General features: G+C 36.3%; 1 protein-coding gene across 3 annotated transcripts in view; it reads right to left on the bottom strand.

Annotated features, from left to right (window-relative positions):
- Positions 1–1,769: 1,769 nt before the first annotated feature.
- The window catches only part of LRRC49 (leucine rich repeat containing 49), a gene marked incomplete at its 5' end in the record, with an annotated part of 130,612 nt that continues 110,644 nt past the window's right edge, over positions 1,770–21,737 (bottom strand). The window contains 5 exons of one of the 3 annotated variants that reach the window (XM_084641337.1): positions 1,770–2,544; positions 5,723–5,876; positions 8,731–8,840; positions 13,599–13,784; positions 15,889–16,126. In XM_084641337.1, the coding sequence (XP_084497463.1) occupies positions 2,341–2,544; positions 5,723–5,876; positions 8,731–8,840; positions 13,599–13,784; positions 15,889–16,126 (892 nt within the window). In that variant the 3' untranslated portion in view covers positions 1,770–2,340. The remainder of the gene's footprint in view (positions 2,545–5,722; positions 5,877–8,730; positions 8,841–13,598; positions 13,785–15,888; positions 16,127–21,737) is intronic. The other 2 variants (XM_084641338.1, XM_084641339.1) reach the window with 2 other exon arrangements.

The following is a 21,737-nucleotide window of genomic DNA, read 5'->3' as shown; positions in this document are numbered from 1 at the left end:
ATCTCAATTTAGCAGATTTGTAATAGACAAACAAAAAGGAAATAATCCCAGTTTAATCAAAATAAGAGTGTCCATATAGGCTTTTACATTGGCTTAATCACACTGTACTTTAAATTACACCTGGGCTCAACTGGTGCAACTTTCTCATGTAGATGAGCCCTAATGGTTGAAGTCAGAGCACTCGAACTGACATTCCCTACCTTTACATGTCTGGAAGCAGCTGGCAGGATGTTGTCAGGGGATGTCCCTGTACTCTGGAATTTGTCTCCCATAAGAGCTCCCATCAGCTGACTTCTAGGGCAGCATGTACCGCACATCTCTGCAGGCTTTTGACTGATGGTTTATTTTTTGGGAGGTGGGGGAGGAAGACATTAGGCTTTTCTTCTGTGAACTATGTTTTTTAAAGTCTCTGTGCCCTGAGAAGCAGTGAAGGATGTATTTTTAATCAATTGAAAAATACATAAATAACGCAGTTGGCGGGCAATGGTGACTCTAGTTGATAGCCAGGCACATTTCCTTACCAAACGTTTTTTGTCTCTTTAGGGAGTGGTTAAGCAGTTTGAAGCAGTGGCAAGAGAGAAGCTGCAGCTTTACTTGTAAACTAGTAGCTGGCTGCAGGTTAAAACACCGGTCTGATTTACTGGAGATGTGAAAGCGAGGCTGCATTTCTGTGTGTGTATAAACTTTTCTACTGATTTTAACTATTTAAAAAAAAAACTTATTTGTTCTTAGTAGTAACAGGATTTGTGTGTATAAAGGGGCAAAGCCTTACTTCCACAGGCCTTCCTCAGCAGCCATGGAGAGCCCTGGGCATAGTGGAAGCAGTGCAGTTTTGCTCTGTGGAGGCTGGGTATGGCTAGGATGCTGGGAGCTTGCTTAGGGGGTCTCTCTGTATTCCTGGAGGAATGAGGATAGGTGGATCTCCTACTCCCAGGACAGCGACCACCAGACAATCACCCCCCCACCCAAACAGGGTACAACCAGAGGGGCTACTCAGTTGTGGAGTGTAGAACTGGGGGCAGGGGAGCAGAGACTTTTCTTCCCTCATATCATAAACTACCTGGGCTTGGCACTGGAGAAAGGATTTGTCCCACTGCAAATAAAAAACTCTAAAAAAGAACATCCCTCAGTCTCAGTTTACCCATTCCTCTCCCACAAGGAGTCTGGCCATTCTTAAGTGCGCAAAATCCAGAGCCAGTACTGTATAAACAGTACAAGCAAATGAGGTGCTACACTGTACATCTGCTGAGAAGATGACAACTATCTACAGTACATTGTTAAGGCCCAGATTTTCAAAGGCATTTAGGTACCTAAAGATGCAGATGGACACCCAATGTGCTTTCAAAAGTGACTAAGCACGTAGGCACAATCCCATTAAGTGCCTATCTGCATCTTTAGGCATATAAATATCTTTAAAAATCCAGCCCTAAGCACTTAAAAGGAAACATCCTGTTTCAAGATGGAATTTAATATATTGTTCCAGGTCTCGTGCTTCAAAGAATGTTGGGTGAGCTGGAAATTCATCATTTACTAGCCGGAAGGCAGAATAAATTATATGAATATTTTGTATGTATTCTAACAGAATGATAAAATTCATCAAAGCCCCCTTATTTTACTTAGGTATTTTACACATTATACTATACATTTATAAACATATAAAAGCAAAATAATGAAAAATATCTGGAATTAAAACTAACATCACACTATGTTTAGTTGAGGATCTTCAATTAGTTTTATTTTGGTAAAATGTACTCTTTTTATAACAGTACTGAATTGGCAACATGCAGTTTTACAATCCATTGTATTAAATAATATGAAGTCTTAAATGATTAGGCTCAAGGAGTGTACACATAATAATTTATTAGCTTCCGCTCATAAAAAACAATATTCTGAACTGTGAATTTTTTAACCACAGCAGCAAATAGTCAAAAAGGAAACAAATCAAAAGTGTTCAATAAAAAACATAAGGCAAGCATCAGTGTGTGAACTTCTTCCTTTAAACCAATGCTTTAGCACTATAGCAGTAGCATCAGTAACAACAAAAAGCAAAAGACTTAGTAAACCATGGCACAGCTGTCAAGTTATTTCTATGTCATCACTTTAGCAAAGGATGCACTGTTAGAATTTTATACAAGAAAACTTGTATAAAAGAAAACTTTTGTTTTGAAAACTGGAGAGAGAAACATTAGCTGTAAAAACAGAGCTCATTGAATTTAAAGGCATCCTTTAAAAAATGTGTCCTACAGTGATGGTAATTTTATATTCTTTTGTTTTATGTCTTTGGGAAACATAACATGCAAGCTATTGGTCAGTATTGTAAGTCAGCAGGAATCAACTTTGCTATTTTTGATCAGTGATCCGCTGTAGGCAGAGTTTCATGTAGGAATTTTTATTGCGTATTTCTATCACCGCATCCCTGACAAGCTCAATGAACATCTGAGGCCACAGCTTCTGCAAAGACTCGTTTTTCATATTGATGTCAGCAGCTTCTTTCACTAAGTCTTGTATGTATGTCTGGCAAAATTGCTTTCTCTCCTTGATTTCCTGGATGGGAGAACCATTATAGATTACATAAGACAGATAAAAAAGGCTAAATAACAATGTTTTATTAAAAAGGGCCAAAAGAACTTTAATGAAGCAAAGAAAATAGTGATCTTCACAAAAGCAGAACACTCCATGCTTTTCTCTAACAAATGAATTTAACTGCAAATTGTACAGCCAGTTTTTTTAAATGAATAGGGCCATAGAGCCAAGCTTTGTAACCATTTAGCTAACCACTCTCAAATTGTTTTTTCTGAAATTCCATTTGGAAGTAACAATGTTAACTTTCTCGAACAGAATTGGATTTTTTTGTTGCTGTGGGCGATAGGAGTGATAGCATATTATGCAAACTATTACATTTTAGATTATTTTTAAATCTAGGCACTGCAAGCGTATTGACATAGAAAAATATCAGTTTACCTATGTAAAATTTTAAACAGCAGCAAAGTAAACTACAGTAGGGAGAAATAAACCGGTACACATATACCTTTTCATATTTTCTTTGATGTATGCATATCGTACATTTTTATCAGTAAATGTCGGTAAACATCAATTTCACCTTTTCTATTGACCATAACAGAAATTTACAGATAGGCAAAATAAGAAAAATGCTGCTTGAGAACCTATTATAGTTTGATTTAAAGATATTTACTTTGTATATTTTGAAATGTGATGTTGACAATATGTTTTAATGGTATAAAGCTTTAACTTTTTGAATCTCAACATCTTCTGTCAGTAAATAATTAGTCTGGCCCCCTGTAATTTCCCACAACTGTGAAAATTTAAATCAATAGAAATAAAAAAAAATGCTCACAACCCATAATTTCACTCAACTGTGAAAATGTAAATAAAAAATTGAAACAAATCATTAAAATAAACATCAATATTTCCACTGAAATTTATAAAAAAATAAACATTGAATTCTGCCAAGCCTACGTACAACATATAGTGTGCACTGTACAAAAGTCATCTGAACTTCTAGAAACTAACTTAATGACAAAAAAATACATTTTGAGTAACTACTAGCACTACGTTTTAGCCATTCTTCAATTATACTAATTCTTTTTATGGAGGATTTCCAGAAAGTGTCATAACAAGTTGTCCTGTGAATAGTTATACTGGTGCTAAATACCTAATCTATCTGATTTACAGTATTGTTAAAAACATTAGGTTATGCCTTGGCCCATGAAAACAACACAGACCATTTTTTACAGGAGAAAAAGGAGAGTAAATGCTTTCCAGGTGCCTAGTTTGAAAACTTAATAATCAATAAACCTAATCTACTGTCTTCAGTAATTAGGTCTGACTTGATCACATTTAGTATGTTAGTTTACTGTTAATGTGAAGCAGGAATTTGCAGTTCTTGCCTATCTTGCTTTTCCCTTGTGACAACCAGTAAAATCGGCAGCCACATATGGAATACTATAATGAAGGATAAGGTGTGAATTACTACACTGGTAACAAAAACACATGTATAGTTTTAATGTAATCACATGAACACCACAGCATTATTTTATTACTGTCCTCTGATTCTGGTAAAGTGTGAACAGGAGTGCCTCACTTGCTTACACTATTAATTACTTTAATGACCTTTACCATTCAGCCATCACTTTCAAGACTAAACAGCTTTGGTATTTTTAATCTCTCCCATAACACCTCCATGCTATGTCCTTTTTGAGATGAGGTGACCAAAACTCAATGCAATGATCAAGCTGAGTATGTACTATTGATTTACTTACCAGTATTGTGATGGGATTTTATGCACCCCATAAACCTGAAGAATAAGCAAGGGACAAACCTGGGTACCAGAATGTAGAGACTGGAGACAGCTGCTATTAAAGGTTGTCCCCTCAAAAAGGAGAAAAGATGTTCTTTCCCCCTGCTTAAGGGAAGGGGTTTGCAGCCAGAAAAGCTGACCTAAGATGGGCTTGATTGAAACAAGACAGTCTGTCGTTTTATTATTATTTAAATTTGGGCTGTACTAAAATTTCCTCTACTGAGATTTAAACAATTTTTGTCATGGCTCTATTCTACATTGCACAATACTAACCCCAGTACTGGATCTATATGACACTCTACTGTTAACCTTTTCCCAAGCTGAGAAATGATTATTTATTATTACTCTGTATTTTCTATTTCAGTCTTGTTTTAACACACCACATGTATCTCTCCACATGATAACTAGGTCTCTAGCAGTCTCTTGGGAGGCACTGTATTAAAAACCTCTGTCTAAATTAAAGGATTCTAACGTATGAGAGAAATCACTATACCCTTATAAAAGCTGTGCTTATTTATCCTTATCGTATTCTATTATTCTAGGTAGTTTAAAATTCCAGTTTGAATGGTACCAAAAAATTGGTGAGAAAATCCAAGTAAGTTTACACTTGCATACTCCATGTACAAGTCCTGCATCCTGAATGTGTGATCCATGCATGTTTCACAGTATGGGTAACATCCCTTTTTAAGGGGTACAGTGCTGACCACCTTGTGGTCTGATGTAGTTGCTATTTTTATACTGTAAGCTGAATTGTTTGATCATGTGGTTGAAAAACAAATGAATATGATAAACAGGGATATGTAAAAACTAACACTCTAAAGACCCCCAGTAAAATTGACATATAAAAAAATTTCCTGGGTGATCTTTGTACACAGGGCTAATAGAAGAATAAGTTAAAAGGACTGTCTGATGACAATTTCTTAAAATATGCTTAAGTCTGCAATGCACAGTCCAGAACTCAGAGAGGGAGCTCACAAGCAGAGCAGAACTGGACTGAGAGCTTTGGAGTGCAGGAGGAATGACAAAGATTGCCCTTGGTTGAAGTCAGTGGGAGCCATGCCGGCACATCTGAAAGCACAAATTGGTCTATGTGCTTTATCTTATAAAAACATTATTTTTAAATGTGTCAGATTATTAAAAAAATTTACTGTGTCAGATTATTAAAATTTACAGATTTTTCATGGCACCATTGCTATAATATGAATCTTAGTCACTGTGTCCCAGAGAAGTCTGGAAGTACCCTGTAAACTTTCAGACGGTGAAAGTGAATAACATTATTTCAGGGAAATAAAATATATGAAAATTGATTAAAAATTAAACAAGCCACCCAAAAGAAAAAAAAATTATATTTGGAATGTTTCAGAGTATATGATCTTCACAGGATCCTCAAACTAACACATTTACCTCAAGCTTTTCTGTATGAAACTCCCTTGTGGTGTAATTCAGTATAGCTTGACTTGCATTTTCTCCTCCAACTCTTCTGCTGTCATTACTTTCTTCACTGACAATCCCAGATTTCTTCCCCTTTGCCTCTAGCATATAACAGAATTGCTTCTTCCTGTAGAAAGGCAGTAAAAAGATTTACAGATTTAATTATTTGAGACTTTATTAAAGTGTCAATGCTTTTCAGTGATTTTATGTAGCGCCACCCCCGCACTTTTTTTTTTTGGTTGTTGCTTTGAACATTGAGTTTAGGAATTTTGGGTTTATTGCATCCTGCAGCCTTGATACATACAGAAGGTCCCAGAGATATCCATCCATTATTTTGTTCCATAACAACCGCAAACTATGAAGACAAATGCTTGTTTTGACACATACCATAACAGGGCTCCAAAATGGAAAATAATCACACAACTTCAGACAGGTACTTAAAGTAAAAGTATCCACAGAAATCTAACAATACCATTGAAACTTCTTTTCCAAAAACGTTTAAACACCTTTTATTCTACAATGTCAAAACTCAAAACTGTTAATTGTCATATATTTCAACTATAAAACACCCATTAAAATTACTTCCGTGTCTCTAGTATGTAACTCAATAAGTGCTGCCCAACACATGACACTGGAATCAGATAAACAGTACACTTATATGTATGCACATCTTTGACTATGTCCTATATCAGCTCCTTATTATCAGAAATGCATATACATCGTACATTATATACCCAAGGACTTTGTTCAACTTGTATGACTACATTCTATTTGTGAATCAATATTTCTGCAATGTACAGAAAAACTTATGGGTTTTTTTAGTAATTTTAAACAGTGGGATCTGTGTAATATTTGTCATTTTACTTATAAAGGGATTTTCATAAGAGTATGTTAATTTATGTGTTCTGGCCAAATTCTTAGTTAATTATATTTTGCCTACATAAAACCCCCATGAAGTTTCAACTGGATATGTCTGTCTTTGCTTTCTGTCCTAAAACTGCTAACCAGTATTGCTGTATATTGTTAAATAGATGCTTAGGAGACTGCAGTTCAGCAGTGAGTGAAGAAATCCATATTTTTATATAACATTTGAGATTTCTTAATTTCTTATCTCTTTTAATTACCTTGATGGCTCTCTAGCGAGGCTTAATGAATGTTTGCTAAGTACTTTGAGATCCTTGGAGGAAGCAGTAAAAGTGTAAAGAATTATTTGTATATTGTAAATGTGAAAACAACAATATATGATGGAACAGACCTTCAGAAAATAAATGTAGGCAAACCTATTTCTGCTTGTGACAGAAATGCTATGGAGAAGTGGAACAAAACAAAACAATTTAAGTAAAAATATCTCTCTTCCAAAACAAAACATTTCTCACAGTTTAAGCAAGCAATATATATTTGGTAGTAACATAAGCCAAAAAATCTCTGCAGGGTTGGGAACATCAGGGAAGCAGTTGCCCCACTCATCAAGACAGGGACAGTTCAGCTGGTCACCCAGTAGAACGTTGTAGTGGGTAAGTTGTAGGGGACAGGGATGGAGCGAGCACTTTTCGGGGCACAAGCAATGCATGGGAGAGCAAGATTTAGGGAGACCTTAGCACAGGAAGTGCCGGTATGTTATAGACATGTAGGGGGGTTGCAGGACAGCAGCACTGGGGAATGGAACTAGTTGGACTGGTTGTCCCTGAGAAAATATTAGAAAATCTTCAGTGTAAGTGTCCTAAGAAGATGTGGACTTGTTAAGGTTCAAATAGTAACAGGCTTCACACCCCTGCACTTCCATGGATTCCAAGAGAAGAGCTCAGTAGGGCAGATCATAGCAGGCACTTACATTGTGGACCTTTTAAATGCCATCACCTCTAGCATTCCCTAACTCCATTCCACTCAGACACTGCTTCTCCTAGCATCTTCTGCTGATCCCCCACATCTGTTGCCTTCCTATTCTCATCCCCTGCATTCTCCTCTTTTCCACAATGCCCTGTCTGTATTCCATGCACCCCGTCAGTTTTCTGCCCCAGGCAATTTGAGCATTTTAAAATTAAATGTTTATATTTCTGAACATTAAAAAAAACCCACAAAAATCCCATAAAAGTGGACCAGAAGAAAGCACATTAGCCTGTTGGGAATAAGAGTTAAGAAAATAAAAGCATTGGCTTTTGTGGAACAAGAGCGAAGTGGGCAGGGAATCTCATTCTCCCCCCAGACCTGGTCTGCACCCTCCCCCACAAAATTTGGGAAGGTATCCGGTGTCAGGAAGGCTATGTAGTACTAATTCTAATCTGGGCTCATCCCAGTCTCCCTGTTCTGAGACTTGAGCAAGGAGAGTTTAGATCACAGTGGGTGCTCTGCAGGTGCACCTGCTAAGTAGCACTCATTGAGTGCCCTAAACCAACCAAACTTGCAGTCTCTCCTGTGTGGTCCCCAATGAAGAACTATCAACAGTTTTCATAACCTGTGAAATGCAGGAAATAAGATCAAACTTGGTCTTATACAAGCCAATATGAAATTTACTTTTGCTCTTCTTCATTATGTTAACATAATACCCCAAACAGTCTAATTGTATGTGTAAGAAATTAATGTTGGTCTGAATAAACGTAGGTTGAGCCAGTAAGTATTTCTAGTGCTCACGTAGAGTCCAGGACCTTTGACACTGTGAGCCACTGAACTATAAACTGGCATCTCCCTCTGTGATTATTTTCTGTATCATCCTAAAAGTTCATTGCACGTATCAATTTGTAATTGAGCTATTTGTGTGTTTTCTCTATTAACTACTTTATTTTATAAAAAAAAAAGCAAAGAAAATCAAGTTCTTTTTGAAAAAAACTGATTAATCTAACGGTCTAACTTAACCAAAAGCAAGGGTGGACTGATTTAACTGTTAACTTAATTCTTAACGCACTTATACAAACAAAATTACGGTAAAAATATCATTTCTATGGCTATAAAAGCGTTCCTTCTTAAACATTTAAAATAACTTTTACCTGGATTCTCCAAGTAGTGAAAGTAGGCGATACTGAGGCAATTCAGAAGATGCTACATATGCAAGAATGCCAAAGAGTCTTTCAGCCATTACTGTATCATTCTCAGTAACCTGTGAAAAAAAGAGGAATGGAAAACTTTCACAAATCGTAAAACTTGATCATGTTCAGAAATGACCAGCACAAATCAAATCAGTTAAAATATGTGCTATATAAAACTGCATACCAGAGATACTCCAGGAATATTTAAAGAAAGGAAACAATATATCTGTACGACTTTTTCAAAACTTAGATTTACTTTTATTGGCATCTTCAATACATTAAAAGAGCAATCACGCAAGTTACTTTTGCTTGTTTTACTTATTATTGTCTACCGACTCTGGAAACTTTGATGCATACAATATGATATTCTATGTTTCAAGATACTGCTCATTAAATGACCAGTTCTTCCACCCTGAGTGTTCCAGCCCACACAGATTAATTCTTTACCATGTTGCATAAATTTACAGAGATATATTGGAAACATTTCTGATCAAGCTCTGGTGCAGAAGTAAAGGTCTCTAAGCACTTAAATGATGAAAGATAAGCCATGGTCTCTCTGACTTTGGCAGCACAACGGGGCAGTCTTTACAAAAAGATGATTTTTTTCTGTCAGGGTTAAGTGGCTGGCCTTTCCCAGTCCAGTAAATTAATTCTTCCCCGTAATACTTTACTTTCCTAAACATGAACTATACTGTTGTTCCAGCATAAAATTACAGCTATGTCTTTAAAATAATTTCAAACTGTTGAAGAAATGACACCATGTACTTTAAACATCTGTGTTCAAAGCCCAATTCTTTTCCCCTACAAACTCTCTAATGATGCTCCCCCCCGACATCTAAATAAAATCTATTAAATTTCAAATAAAAAATGAACACCACAAACATTCCCCTTGTCTGATGTCTTCTTTCCCAGCATCGTGTTATGCTACTGTAAAATTCCCCAAGGCAGTCACTGTGTGCTATATGCAAACATTAAATAAGAATGCTAATCTTTAGCGAAACCTCTAGTGTGTTCTTGGTACCATTCACCACCACAGGATGTAATGGTAACAGCACTTAGGGAAGTTCAGATGCATTATCAATGCTCCTTAATAGTATATAGTATGTCAAGAAACTATGCATACAATACTCAATGAATCTACCCTGTCATTTGCAAACTGTACATCTTTGCTGCTAAACATTTTGTAAAGTTCCACAATTAAATGTGAACTGGTTTGTTATGTAGTCCAGGGGTTTGTCTAGATTAGGAAAATTTACACTTGTGAAACTACATTAAAAGAGGGTTGGGCACGCCACAGCCAGCCCACATAGCAGGGTGAGGCCTGGGAGTAGAGACCCTTTGTTGTGGGGGCTGTCTCTGGTTAGCACACAGCTCTTCTCTCAAGTGTGGGTTTGGCTCGTGAACAAGTTTCATGGCTTTTCTTTCAAACCTGAGTATATTGACAAAGCATGCTGGAAGGCCTAATTACTTAAACTTTTTTTGGAGGCGGTGTGGGATAAGCAGGGAGCATTTATTTTCTGAAGAACTCTTTAAAAACATGTTTGTATTTTAAATAGTGCAGTAAATGCTGCATGGAGACACAACATTTAAATACATATATAGTATAAATTGAAAAACAAGCTTTTAAAAGCCATATTCAGTCTTACAAATCCCAACTTTTTAACAGGCACCTTTTACAGGAGTTCGTGATCAGTAAATTTAAAGAAAAGAAAAACAAACAAGTAGCACAGTATAAGGTTATTTCAAAATGTTTTCCTGGGATTATTTATGTTTAAGAAAAAGTCCACACAAAAACAGTATTAGAAGTTTAATGATTTGTTTTCTTTTTAAGATATAGCACAATTAAAGGGAGGCATTTTTGCTTTCTATTTTCCTCCCCGTGGGAGCTTTTAGTTCAGTTTAGCTCTTTAACCCGCTCTTCCTATGTTGCGTGATTAATTTGTGCTGGATACAGCTAAAAAAAGGGTGAATTATAGACTTCAAATTTCTGTATACTTTATTAGTTATCAGATACAGACAAATTAAAACAAACTATAATGGCCAATTAAAAATACTAGACATTTAATTTACTATTTCTCATAAGATTTTTACAGTGTAATTATTTAAGTTTCTGGTAGATATTTTGTTAATGAGAACTACAGAAAAACAAATGTAACTACTGCAATTTAGCTTCCTTAACCTTTAATGCTAATCTTGCCCACGATGTTGCTGAAAAATTCACATCCATAGGTACAACTTTTTGGAATTACACTCCATATAGACAGCTCAAATCACTGCAATCCTGAACTTGGTATAATCATTTACACAAACGCAAAGTGAGATTTCAGTCCTGCAACGTGCTGAGCATCCTGGCCATGATCCCACAAAACACTTAACTGTAAAGCACCTAACTAATCTCATGCTTAAATTGAAGTATGTATTTAAGTGTTGTATCTGGGCTATAGTGCTCAGCACCTTGCTTACTTGAGCCCTGGGTGCCTGACAGATGTATAATTTATCCAGATCAGATGATAGCTTTTACACCCACTTTGCACTGGCGCAAATGGGTACACAAGGTGCAGATGTATACCTGTATTAATGTACTCCCTTTCTTTTCACTTTAAACAATTAAGGATTTTGTAAGAGGTAAAAAATCAAAGGTTTCCATTTGATGGAGTGGTGACATAAAGAAAATATTTGAGATCTTATGTATATGCTGTACCTGGAGTTAAAAAATACTATATAAATAATAATGTCTTGTACTAAAACCAGCTGTCAAGTATGCTTATATATATATTAGGGCTCTTGACTAATGGCAATTAACTCACGTGATTAATTTGAAAATATTAATCGCAATTAAAAATTGTGATTAATCGCAGTTTTAATTGCGCTGTTAAACAATAGAATATCAATTGAAATGTATTAAATATTTTTCTACATTTTCATATATATTGTATTCTGTGTTGTAATTAAAATCAAAGTGTATATTATTTTTATTACAAATATTTGCACTGTAAAATTGATACAAAAGAAATAGTATTTTTCAGTTTACCTCCTACCAGTACTGTAGTGCAATCTCTTTGTCATGAAAGTGCAACTTACAAATGTAGATTTTTTTTGTTACGTAACTGCACTCAAAAAGAAAACAATGTAAAATTCAGAGCCTACAAGTCATTCAGTCCTACGTCTTGTTCAGCCAATCACTAAAAAGAAATTTGTTTACATTTGCAGGAGATAATGTTGCCCTCTTCTTATTTACGTCACCAGAAAGTGAGAACAGGCATCTGCATGGCACTTTTGTAGCCAGCATTGCAAGGTATTTACGTGCCAGATATGCTAAACATTCATGTGCCCCTTCATGCTCTGGCCACCACTCCAGAAGACATGCTTCCATGCTGATAATGCTCGTTAAAAAAAAAAATACGTTAATTAATTGGTGACTGAACTCCTTGGGGGAGAATTGTATGTCCCCTGCTCTGTTTCACTTGCATTCTGCCATATATTTCGTGTTATAGCAGTATCCAAAATCGGAATGGGACGAGGTGTGAAGCATGCTTTCGGAAGTCTTAAAAGAGCAACTTTTCAATGTGGAAACTACAGAACCCGAATCGCCAAAAAAGAAAATCAACCTTCTGCTGGTGGCATGAGAATCAGATAATGAAAATGAATATGTGTCGGTCTGCACTGCTTTGGATTGTTATCGAGCAGAACCCATCATCTGCATGGACACATGTCCCCTGGAATGATGGGTGAAGCATGAAGGGACATATAAATCTTTAGCACATCTGACACGTAAATATCTTGCGATGCCAGCTACAACAGTACCATGAGAAGGCCTGTTCTCACTTTCAGGTGACATTAAACCAGAAGTGGGCAGCATTATCTCCTGCAACTGTAAACAAACTTGTTTGTCTGAGCGACTGGCTGAACAAGAAGCAGGACTGGGTGGATTTGCAGGCTCTAAAATTTTACATGGTTTTATTTTTGAATGCAGTTTGTTTTTTGTACATAATTCTACATTTGTAAGTTCAACATTCATGATAAAGAGATTGCACTACAGTACTTGTATTAGGTGAAATGAAAAATACTATGCCTTCTGCTTTTTTTTTTACAGTACAAATACTTATAATAAATAATAAATAGAAAGTGAGCACTGTAGACTTTGTATTCTGTTTTGTAACTGAAATCAATATATTTGAAAATGTAGAAAACATCCAAAAATATTCAAATAAATGGTAGTCTATTATCATTTAACAATGCGATTAATTGCATGGTTAATTTTTTTAATCGCTTGACAGCTCTTATACATATATAGCTATATCTATATATATAAGGGCTGTCAAGCAATTAATTAAATATATATCTCCAATGCCAATATTTAAATTCCTTTCAAACATATTATAATAAACCAGAGAAAAGCTTATTACAAGAAACTGAAGAGGTGAAGTGTATGAATTCTTTAAAATTAAAAAAAAAAAACACAAATAAACACAAATTGATTTGTGTTTCTTTATCATATGTATTCAGGAACAGGGTTGAACTGTCTTTTCCAATTACCAAGAGCTATAGCAACAATAGGTATTTTTTGGGGCTACATAAGTAAAAACCACAGATTACGTTTGGCGAATGTAGAGCAGGGTAAATTATGTCAGGAAGTATATTTACATCTTTTTTACTTTTGCATAACAATGAATGGAGTTGCTCTATTAATTTTATTAATATGTAATCAATATACATTTATGAAATAAGAATCTGTTCTTTAAATTAATGAGCATTCATTTTATAGGAATAATTTTGAGAGGGAAGTTATACGTTCTTTGTATTCCTAAAAAAATATTACTTCCTCTTACCTCAGTTCCATTTATCTTCTGCAGATTAAAATGGTTCAGTCTAAACAGAACATAGTATTTCCACAGAGTAAAGTTGACAACTGGATTTCCCTGAGGATCAACCGTCAACTGTTCCATGCGACGCACCTGTGCTAACGCATTAAACTGCTGCAACATGACAATATTTGTCTCCTTAAACTTCAGGTGCTGTGACAAAAAAACAGTCATGACAAAAAAAGTACGTTAAACTTATGGTGGAGGACACATAAGAGTAAGACAACACAACTGGGTTACAGACAACAAGCTCAGTGTTAGATCAGCTCTATTCCATGCTACTTCAATTCTCCTCAGACATGACTAACCAGCTCTTGGGCCCATCTAAGCAACTGGACTCACTTGATGTGTAGAGCTTTTAATACCTCTTCAAAACAATGTGGCACATGATGCATTCTCTCTTTAAAAAGAAGCCCTCTCCCTTTTGTATCCAATAAATTAAAATAAAAACTGGAAAATAAAATAAGAGATCTCAGCGATACAGACCTCTGGTGGCCTCCGAGTGGGAAAATCTTAGCACTTACTTTTTCAAGTGAAGAAGATTGTAAGTGCACAGTCATAGCTATTCTGTATTCTTTATGAAAAAAAAAATGATGAAAAGTCATTGAGTATTAAAGCATGTAAAAATACAATAGGCATTAATTGGTTTGTAAGTTTTCAAAAAGGTGTGACCACAACTTTTTAAAGTATTATAATGCTATGTTTCAGAGTAACAGCCATGTTAGTCTGTATCCACAACAAGAAAAGGAGTACTTGTGGCACCTTAGAGACTAACAAATTTACTTGAGCATAAGCTTTCGTGAGCTACAGCTCACTTCATCGGATGCAACCAATGCTGTGGTCACTTAAGACAGACAAAAAGAAAAGGAGTACTTGTGGCACCTTAGAGACTAACCAATTTATTTGAGCATAAGCTTTCATGAGCTACAGCTCACTTCCGATGAATTGAGCTGTAGCTCACGAAAGCTTATGCTCAAATAAATTGGTTAGTCTCTAAGGTGCCACAAGTACTCCTTTTCTTTTTGCGAATACAGACTAACACGGCTGTTACTCTGAAACCTGTCATTAAGACAGACACTTTGCCTTAACTGTTTTGATTAAGTTACAGGTGTATAGGACCCAATTCCCCAGTTTTTTCGATGACTGGTTTATCACACATATTTATTATACCATCATTGTGATTCCTTGGGTTTAAATTGGGTCATTAGCAATAAGAGGGGCAAAACCCCATGCCCCTTTGTAGAAGTGTTGCAACAACAAGATTTGTTTAAACTTTGTATAGAAACAAAAGAGTGGGATAGTTCTACACTGTAATCAAGGTAATAAGCAAGACATATTTTGAGCATGTAGAGTCTGACTGCTTCCTGGTTGTACCAGCTGTACAGATTATGGAATCAGTCAATTCTTCTGCTCCTTCCAACACTGCTTCAGTAGCATCCCTAAAAGGAGGCCACGATAAGCCAGATAGCAGAATGAGGTTTTGAGGAGTTAAAACCTTTGCTGGGATTTTGAAGTCATACCTGGAAATACCTGCCTGAGCTGAAGCAAGTAGGCTCAATTAAGCTTAGAAACTTCTAAAAAAAAGCATGGGGTATCTTTATGAGAAGGAGAGGCAGAGGTCTGTTGATCAAAAACCCAGACAGGGAGCTATGAAGGCATATGAGCCTACCTGTTTATACTGTTCTAGTTAGTTTTATGTTATTTGCTTTGATTTTATAACCCATATTGCCTGGAGGGAATGTGGCCAGAGACTTTGCACATTTACGTTTTTTCGGTTGAGCAAGAACCACAGAACTCCAGATAATTCTTTGCTTAACCAGCACCACCTCTGACCTCTCTGTCTCCAGCTGCTCAGATGCTGGCCTTGATACACAAACAAATACTTCTTGATACATGGAAATAATGGATCAAAAATGTAAAAGTATTGTATTTCCATCTCAAAATATAGCAACCCTTTTCTACTTTATGAAGGGCCAAAAGAAATGTTTGTGACAGAAATAAATTTCCAACCTAAGAGGAATCCCTCAATCTGCCTTGAGAATTCTGACTGAAGTCTCTTGCTCAATCAAGAAGGCCTTATCAAGTCAAAAGTACAATTTAGACAAAACTGAGTTATACAAATAATCCAAATTCATATACATAAGTGATAATAAGCTGAAAAGTAAAGGTTACTTGACCAAAACAAGGTGTTAATAAAGATCATCCAAATATTCTTGTAGCTATTCAGACTTCTGAAGTCTCAGAGGAAATGTCTTACCACAGAATTAGGAAATCTGATCTTCAGTTTTGGTAACACTTGAACAATTTCATCAAATTCTATGAACATAAAGGAGACTGTGGTGATGGTTCCAGCTGTCTGAACGCTCCAATTTCGATCCAGGGATTCCAGAGCTCCAGAACCATACAAGTAAAGAGTATCTCCCTCCACTTCGACTAAGTAAGAATCGAGGCCAGATAAGCCTTGTACAGCATTGCTCAGTATTGTGTCAAGAGACCTGTGAGGGGAAACAAACAGATGTAATATAAAAGAGAAGATACCTTTTGGGGCATTTGATTAAAGTGAATATTAATACTCCAGAAGTCCTACACTTTATCAAAGCCTAACCTCTCAAAAATATCCACTAATTTTGGGTTTCCAACTTCAGGACACCTAGATCTTGATTTTCGGAGATGCTATAAATGCCATCAAATAATGTGGATGCACAGTGTCATTGGAGCTGGGCACCCCAACTCTGTGGCACCCAAAATTAGCAATCATTTTAAAATTGTGGCTCAAATGTTTGACTATTTTGTGCTGGTGTTGATTGCTACAAACAGAACTTCAACGTGTGCATTTGCTCAAATGACTTTACATTCAAATTCAGGGAACAAAACTAAGGACTTGATCCTGTAAAAATTTACCCAACATGCATAATTTCTCATGCAACTAATCCCACTACATTGGTAATTGTTTGCAGGATCAAACCCTGTTTTATCATTTTTACCATCATTTTTAACTTTTTCTCTTGCTTCAAGATTCTATTTGCTTTTCAGAATCTGCCTCTCTTCAGCCTCTTCTCTGTTCCCTTCCAGTATACTTTATCATTTGTTACGATATCCTTCTCCCCAAATCACACAAGATCCCACTATGGCACTGTTCTCTCAAATTTTTCTAAATGTATTACCCTCTTTTTCCTATGATCATTGACTTCCTTTCCAACATTGTGTGAATGCCAAGGCTATAAATGGTCAAAGTACCGTATTCTCTCCATTTTTAGAGGCCTCCTAAGAATTTGTGAAAACCCAAAGACTCTTTTCATAGCTGATACAGGGATGATGCATAGACATTAAAGGCTAGACCTATGGGCTGTAATTATCCTTTCATGTCTTTTAATGATTTCAGTGGAGCTATGTCAATTTAGACAAGCTAAAAATCTGATCCTGCTTTTTACAAGCACCAAACATTGTGGGGTGTATATTCTTTCTTCAATGCACTTTTACCTTCTTACACAGTTACTTTTATAACTTCCAATAATACAAGTATCATGTATCAATTAGAATACACTAGATGGCAAAAAGATATTTGCAGGCTGGGACATGACTCCACTCCCCAATCTCTACACATGAATACTGACAGTAAGTAAATCTACTTTAGGTATACTTGGTCCTGCCTCAATGCAGGGGACTGGACTTGGTCTCTGAAGGTCCCTTGCAGCCCTAAATTTCTATGGTTTTACAAATGCAAAGCACACCTTCCTTTTATGATCTTTTGAAAAGACAGGTTTCAGAGTGGTAGTCATGTTTGTCTTTTGGTAATCCTCAGTGGGTTCAGAGGGTAATGGCCTGTAGAATGTGGTGTCAGAGAGTTGTCTAGCAGCCTCTTGTTCATATTCCGACCTATTCATAATGACTACAGCACCTCCTTTTGAAAAGACAGACTCTGATTTTTTAAGGCCAGAAGGGACCATTAGATCCTCAAGTCCAACTGCCTGCATAACACAGGTCATAGAATTCCACCCAAATACCTATGTACAGAACCAAGTAACTTGTGTTTGTCCAAAGCATAATCTTCCCAAAAAGCATTTAGTCTTTATATGGAGATATCAAGAGATGGAGAATCTACCCTTCCCTTAGTAGTTTGTTCCAATGCTTAATGGCTTGAAGGCAAAGCAAACTTGAAAATAAACATTAATTTATTGGAAATCTGTTCCCACCTCAACAAGTATGGGAAAGATGGAGATTGTGAATAGATCCTTTATGAACAATATTTTCAAAACTTTCCCCCCCTTTTTCCAATTAAAAAAATAGACAAATTTCAAATAGCCCTATCTAAGACATCACAAGAGGGACTGAATAGGCCAAAGACCATCTCTTGTGAAAGCAAATGCTATTTTAGGACCCCTAATCTCAAGACAGAATTTGATCTTTGGTCCTTTTTCCAGCATACTCAGAAACCAATATGCCTACTGGTAGCTAATATCTGGGAATTTGCAGGTCAGCTTTCCAGTGGAAGAGAAATCAGTGCTGTAAAGATAATAAACTGCCCTTTCTCCCTCAAGGCACACCACACTTTAAGCAATCTCAGTACTTCCCAATATCTTATTGATCTAGAAAGCAGGCTTCCTGTGTTCCCCTTTATACCCATCAACTGATCTTAACTGGGAATTGAGGTCCCTCTCCTCTCACTTCAATTAAAACTATTCATGTACACCTAGCAGTAGCCAATGTAAAAGTAGGAGAAGCCAATGAATGGCAACAAAGCTGTGCTTTCTGTACACTCTGGGGTATGTCTACACTGGAGTAAAACACCCATGGCTGGCCCTTGTCAGCTGATTTTGGCTCACAGGGCTTGCAGGGCTATAAAATTGCAGTGTAGACATTAGGGCTAAGGCTGGAGCCTGGGCTCTGGGACCCTGCTTCCTTGGGGGCCAGCTTTGGGTGTTTTATTGCAGTGTAGACATTCCCAGAGAGGCTTGGTGGCCTTTTATTTTGTTTTTCATTTATTTTTGAAAGTGTAACAGAAGCCTGTTCAACTTGAACTGAAATCTTTTCATCATCATAACACTCATCATAAAGGGAGTGTAATGGGCTCCCTTAATAATCTCATTATAAGGTATAACAGTGTCCCATGGTTATTCTGAATCAGATCATATTGAAATGGGAACACAACTTGAGTTTTCTCAATAATATTCCATAGCAACATATTTTAACAGGGACTGCATTTTAAGTTTATATTATATTTGTAACGGACTTTGAACCACTGTAAACCAATACATATATAATATTAGAAAATGCAACATCTGCACATGCACACTGTTTTAAGTTTCAGCCGAAGTCTCTTTGATTTTTCAAAATATGAAAAGGCAGAAGGATCACAGTAGCAAACTGTGAGGAAAGTTTAATTTTTAATCAAGTAAGCAATTTTAAATTTGAATAATTTAAAAAGCACGTAATTTTGTAGCTGTATGGCTACATAACTAACTTAAAGTTTATGTAGAAAACAACATACTTGGATGATTTGAAAATATGTACATCAACTATTTTTGCAAGGCATACCTGGAACATTATATTGATACCTTCATTTGAACAGATTTAATATCGAATACTGCTGATGGATATATATGTTTGACCTATTTACAGCTGCCCAATCAATTCACACTTTTTTCTTTTAAAACATCTTGTATCCAGGCTGAATTTTAGGCCTATATAACAAACAGATGGTGTAACAGAGGGCACTCTGGCAGAACACTAATGACAGCAGTGGAATCAGGCCGGTTTGATATATGTTTTGTTGTACAAAGGAAGAATTTATAGTAGGAGTACCAGAGTTAGACACATCACTACACTAACTCTGCCTTAATAGTCTACTATCTTCGGAAATATTCTGACTAAAAAGATATAATGCAGATACCAATATAAAGCAGCTCAACTTTAGGCTTGAGCATACAATACAGCTCACTACTACTTTTTAAGATCCAAGTTTTTAATTTAACAATAGTAAACATGTTTAATTGTCCTTTTGAGATTTTTATTGAAGGAGCTGGATGCAAAAGTAAAAGTGTGAGAGTTATTTACAATAAAGAGTGAACAAATACCTAATTATAAATTTATCAGTAGCAATCAGGAATAGCATTTAACACTCAAGCACATATTCATGCATACCTAGATAACATGCAGAAGCAAAAAAGTCACGCAGATCTTTTTAAATTTTGATAAAACACTAATACTCAGTTTAACATGTTCTCTAATTTTTACTGATAGAAGCTACTGAATGCATCAAAGTGAAAATGCAGAAGAAAAAAGCCTAAAGTAAGCCCTCAATTTAATGAGGACTCTATATTCAGCAGAAATCATACATGGGCTCTCAAATGAGGAAACACTTTGAGTGACTGGTGGGTAAGGACATAAGTTGCTGAAAGGATGGAAAATGGAAGATTTTCTGAAGTTCTACTCAAGCATCCCGTCTGCTAATTAAGCTCAGGAGAAGCTTATGACGCATTTTTGTTTTGCAGGAAATGCACTTAAAAGTCCTAGACAAAACCAGATTGATACTTCTCTAGTCATACAACAACATATACAACTTTTCGCCATGTATATCATGCATAATGTTATACTTGAAACCCCTCTTCCGTTTACAGAGAACGTAGCCTAACACACAGCTTTGGCCCAATCATCTTGAGAGGCAGTATGGCAAAATGGAGGAGATGGATTTTCTTTACAACTCTATCAGAAATTATCTTGTCCAACCTCATAGATGCTCAGTTATTTCATCTGTAAAACGTGGCAAGGATACCTAAAGCTTTACTCAGTAAGGGTGTGAAGTGCACAGAGTTATTCCAAACAGTCAGAAGAAGAGGCAAGAACTGAACTCATGGTGTCCTTGACTTCGCACAGTGCACTCTCTTCTTTGCTAAAAAGTATTTTTGAAAGGGCACTCTCTCATGCACACTAAAAAACAGCAGCTTTGTTCAGCATTTTTCTTTCCAGTTAAGTAGAAATTGTGAAGTTTTTTTGAAGAGAAGGTCTAAAAGATTTTGAAAAGGGGGAAGTGAATGGAATGTCTACATTTGTGTGAATTTTGAATGCTATGATTTTTGTGCAAAAGGGGTACAAATTTTGAGACATCCCAGGCAAAATTTCTGAAAAGTGAATTTTACCATTTATTTATTTTTCCAGGATCACTTTTCAATGATCATAATATCCTTACAAAAATTCACAGACGCCCCCTTAAGGAGTGCTTTCCATTTTTAGTTTAAAGCAAGCTACTGTAGCAGCTCCAGAGAAGTTTTTAAGGTCTTGTCAAATGGCAAAACCCTGGCTCCATCCCACCTATGGTACTATAACTATCAGTGTCTCCATAATATCTACACAACTATCTCCACTGTTCAGGGCCAAGATATGAGAGAGAGGGAGGGGGAGGGGAAGGGTGTGTGTGTGTGAAGGAGAAAGGGGGAGAAAGAAAGTGGATTTCATAGCTGCCATGTATGAGAGAGGCTTGTACACTATGACCCTCCTGAATGAAAACCATGTATTGTAGCACCTGCAGACCTCAAAACAGGGAGCAATATTACGTACTACAGGTGACATCCTGGATCCACTGAAATCAGCAGCAAAACTCCTACTTAATTTAGTGGGGCCAGGACTTTGTTAAAAAACCCAGGCATGAATTAGGTACAGTTTTGTTTGTGATCTTTTCTCCTTTTTAATACTCATTGTCTCAAAATATCTACATTGTTTTAACACAGGTTTTTTGTATTTAATTCCAATTTAGTGTAAAATTTCTGTGATATCGAATGAAGGTACAGAGGCATATATAAAGAAAATAAGTATTGTCTTCCTATGTGTTTGAAAAAAAGTGAAGTTTGAATAGTGAAGATTTTCAAAAGCACTTAAGTGACTTAGTTGCCTAACTCCCATGTACAAAGGGACTTAGGCATTTAGGAACTTAAGTATCATTGAAATCAATGCAACTTAGGCTCCTATCTACCTTTGGCACTTTTGAAAATCAGACCTAGGCTCCTAAGTCTCTTAATCACTGTTGAAAATTATAGTTCTAGTCAACAGTCTTTGGTTGCCTGCTTCTGGATCTCAAATTGCTTCTTCAGTCCTAAGTGTCATCAGTGGCCA

Source organism: Lepidochelys olivacea (genome assembly GCF_965140295.1).
Source record: "Lepidochelys olivacea isolate rLepOli2 genome assembly, chromosome: 10".
Lineage (NCBI taxonomy): Eukaryota > Metazoa > Chordata > Testudines > Cheloniidae > Lepidochelys > Lepidochelys olivacea.
The sequence above is the reverse complement of the archived record's forward strand: the minus strand, read 5'-3'. Positions and strand labels throughout refer to the sequence as shown.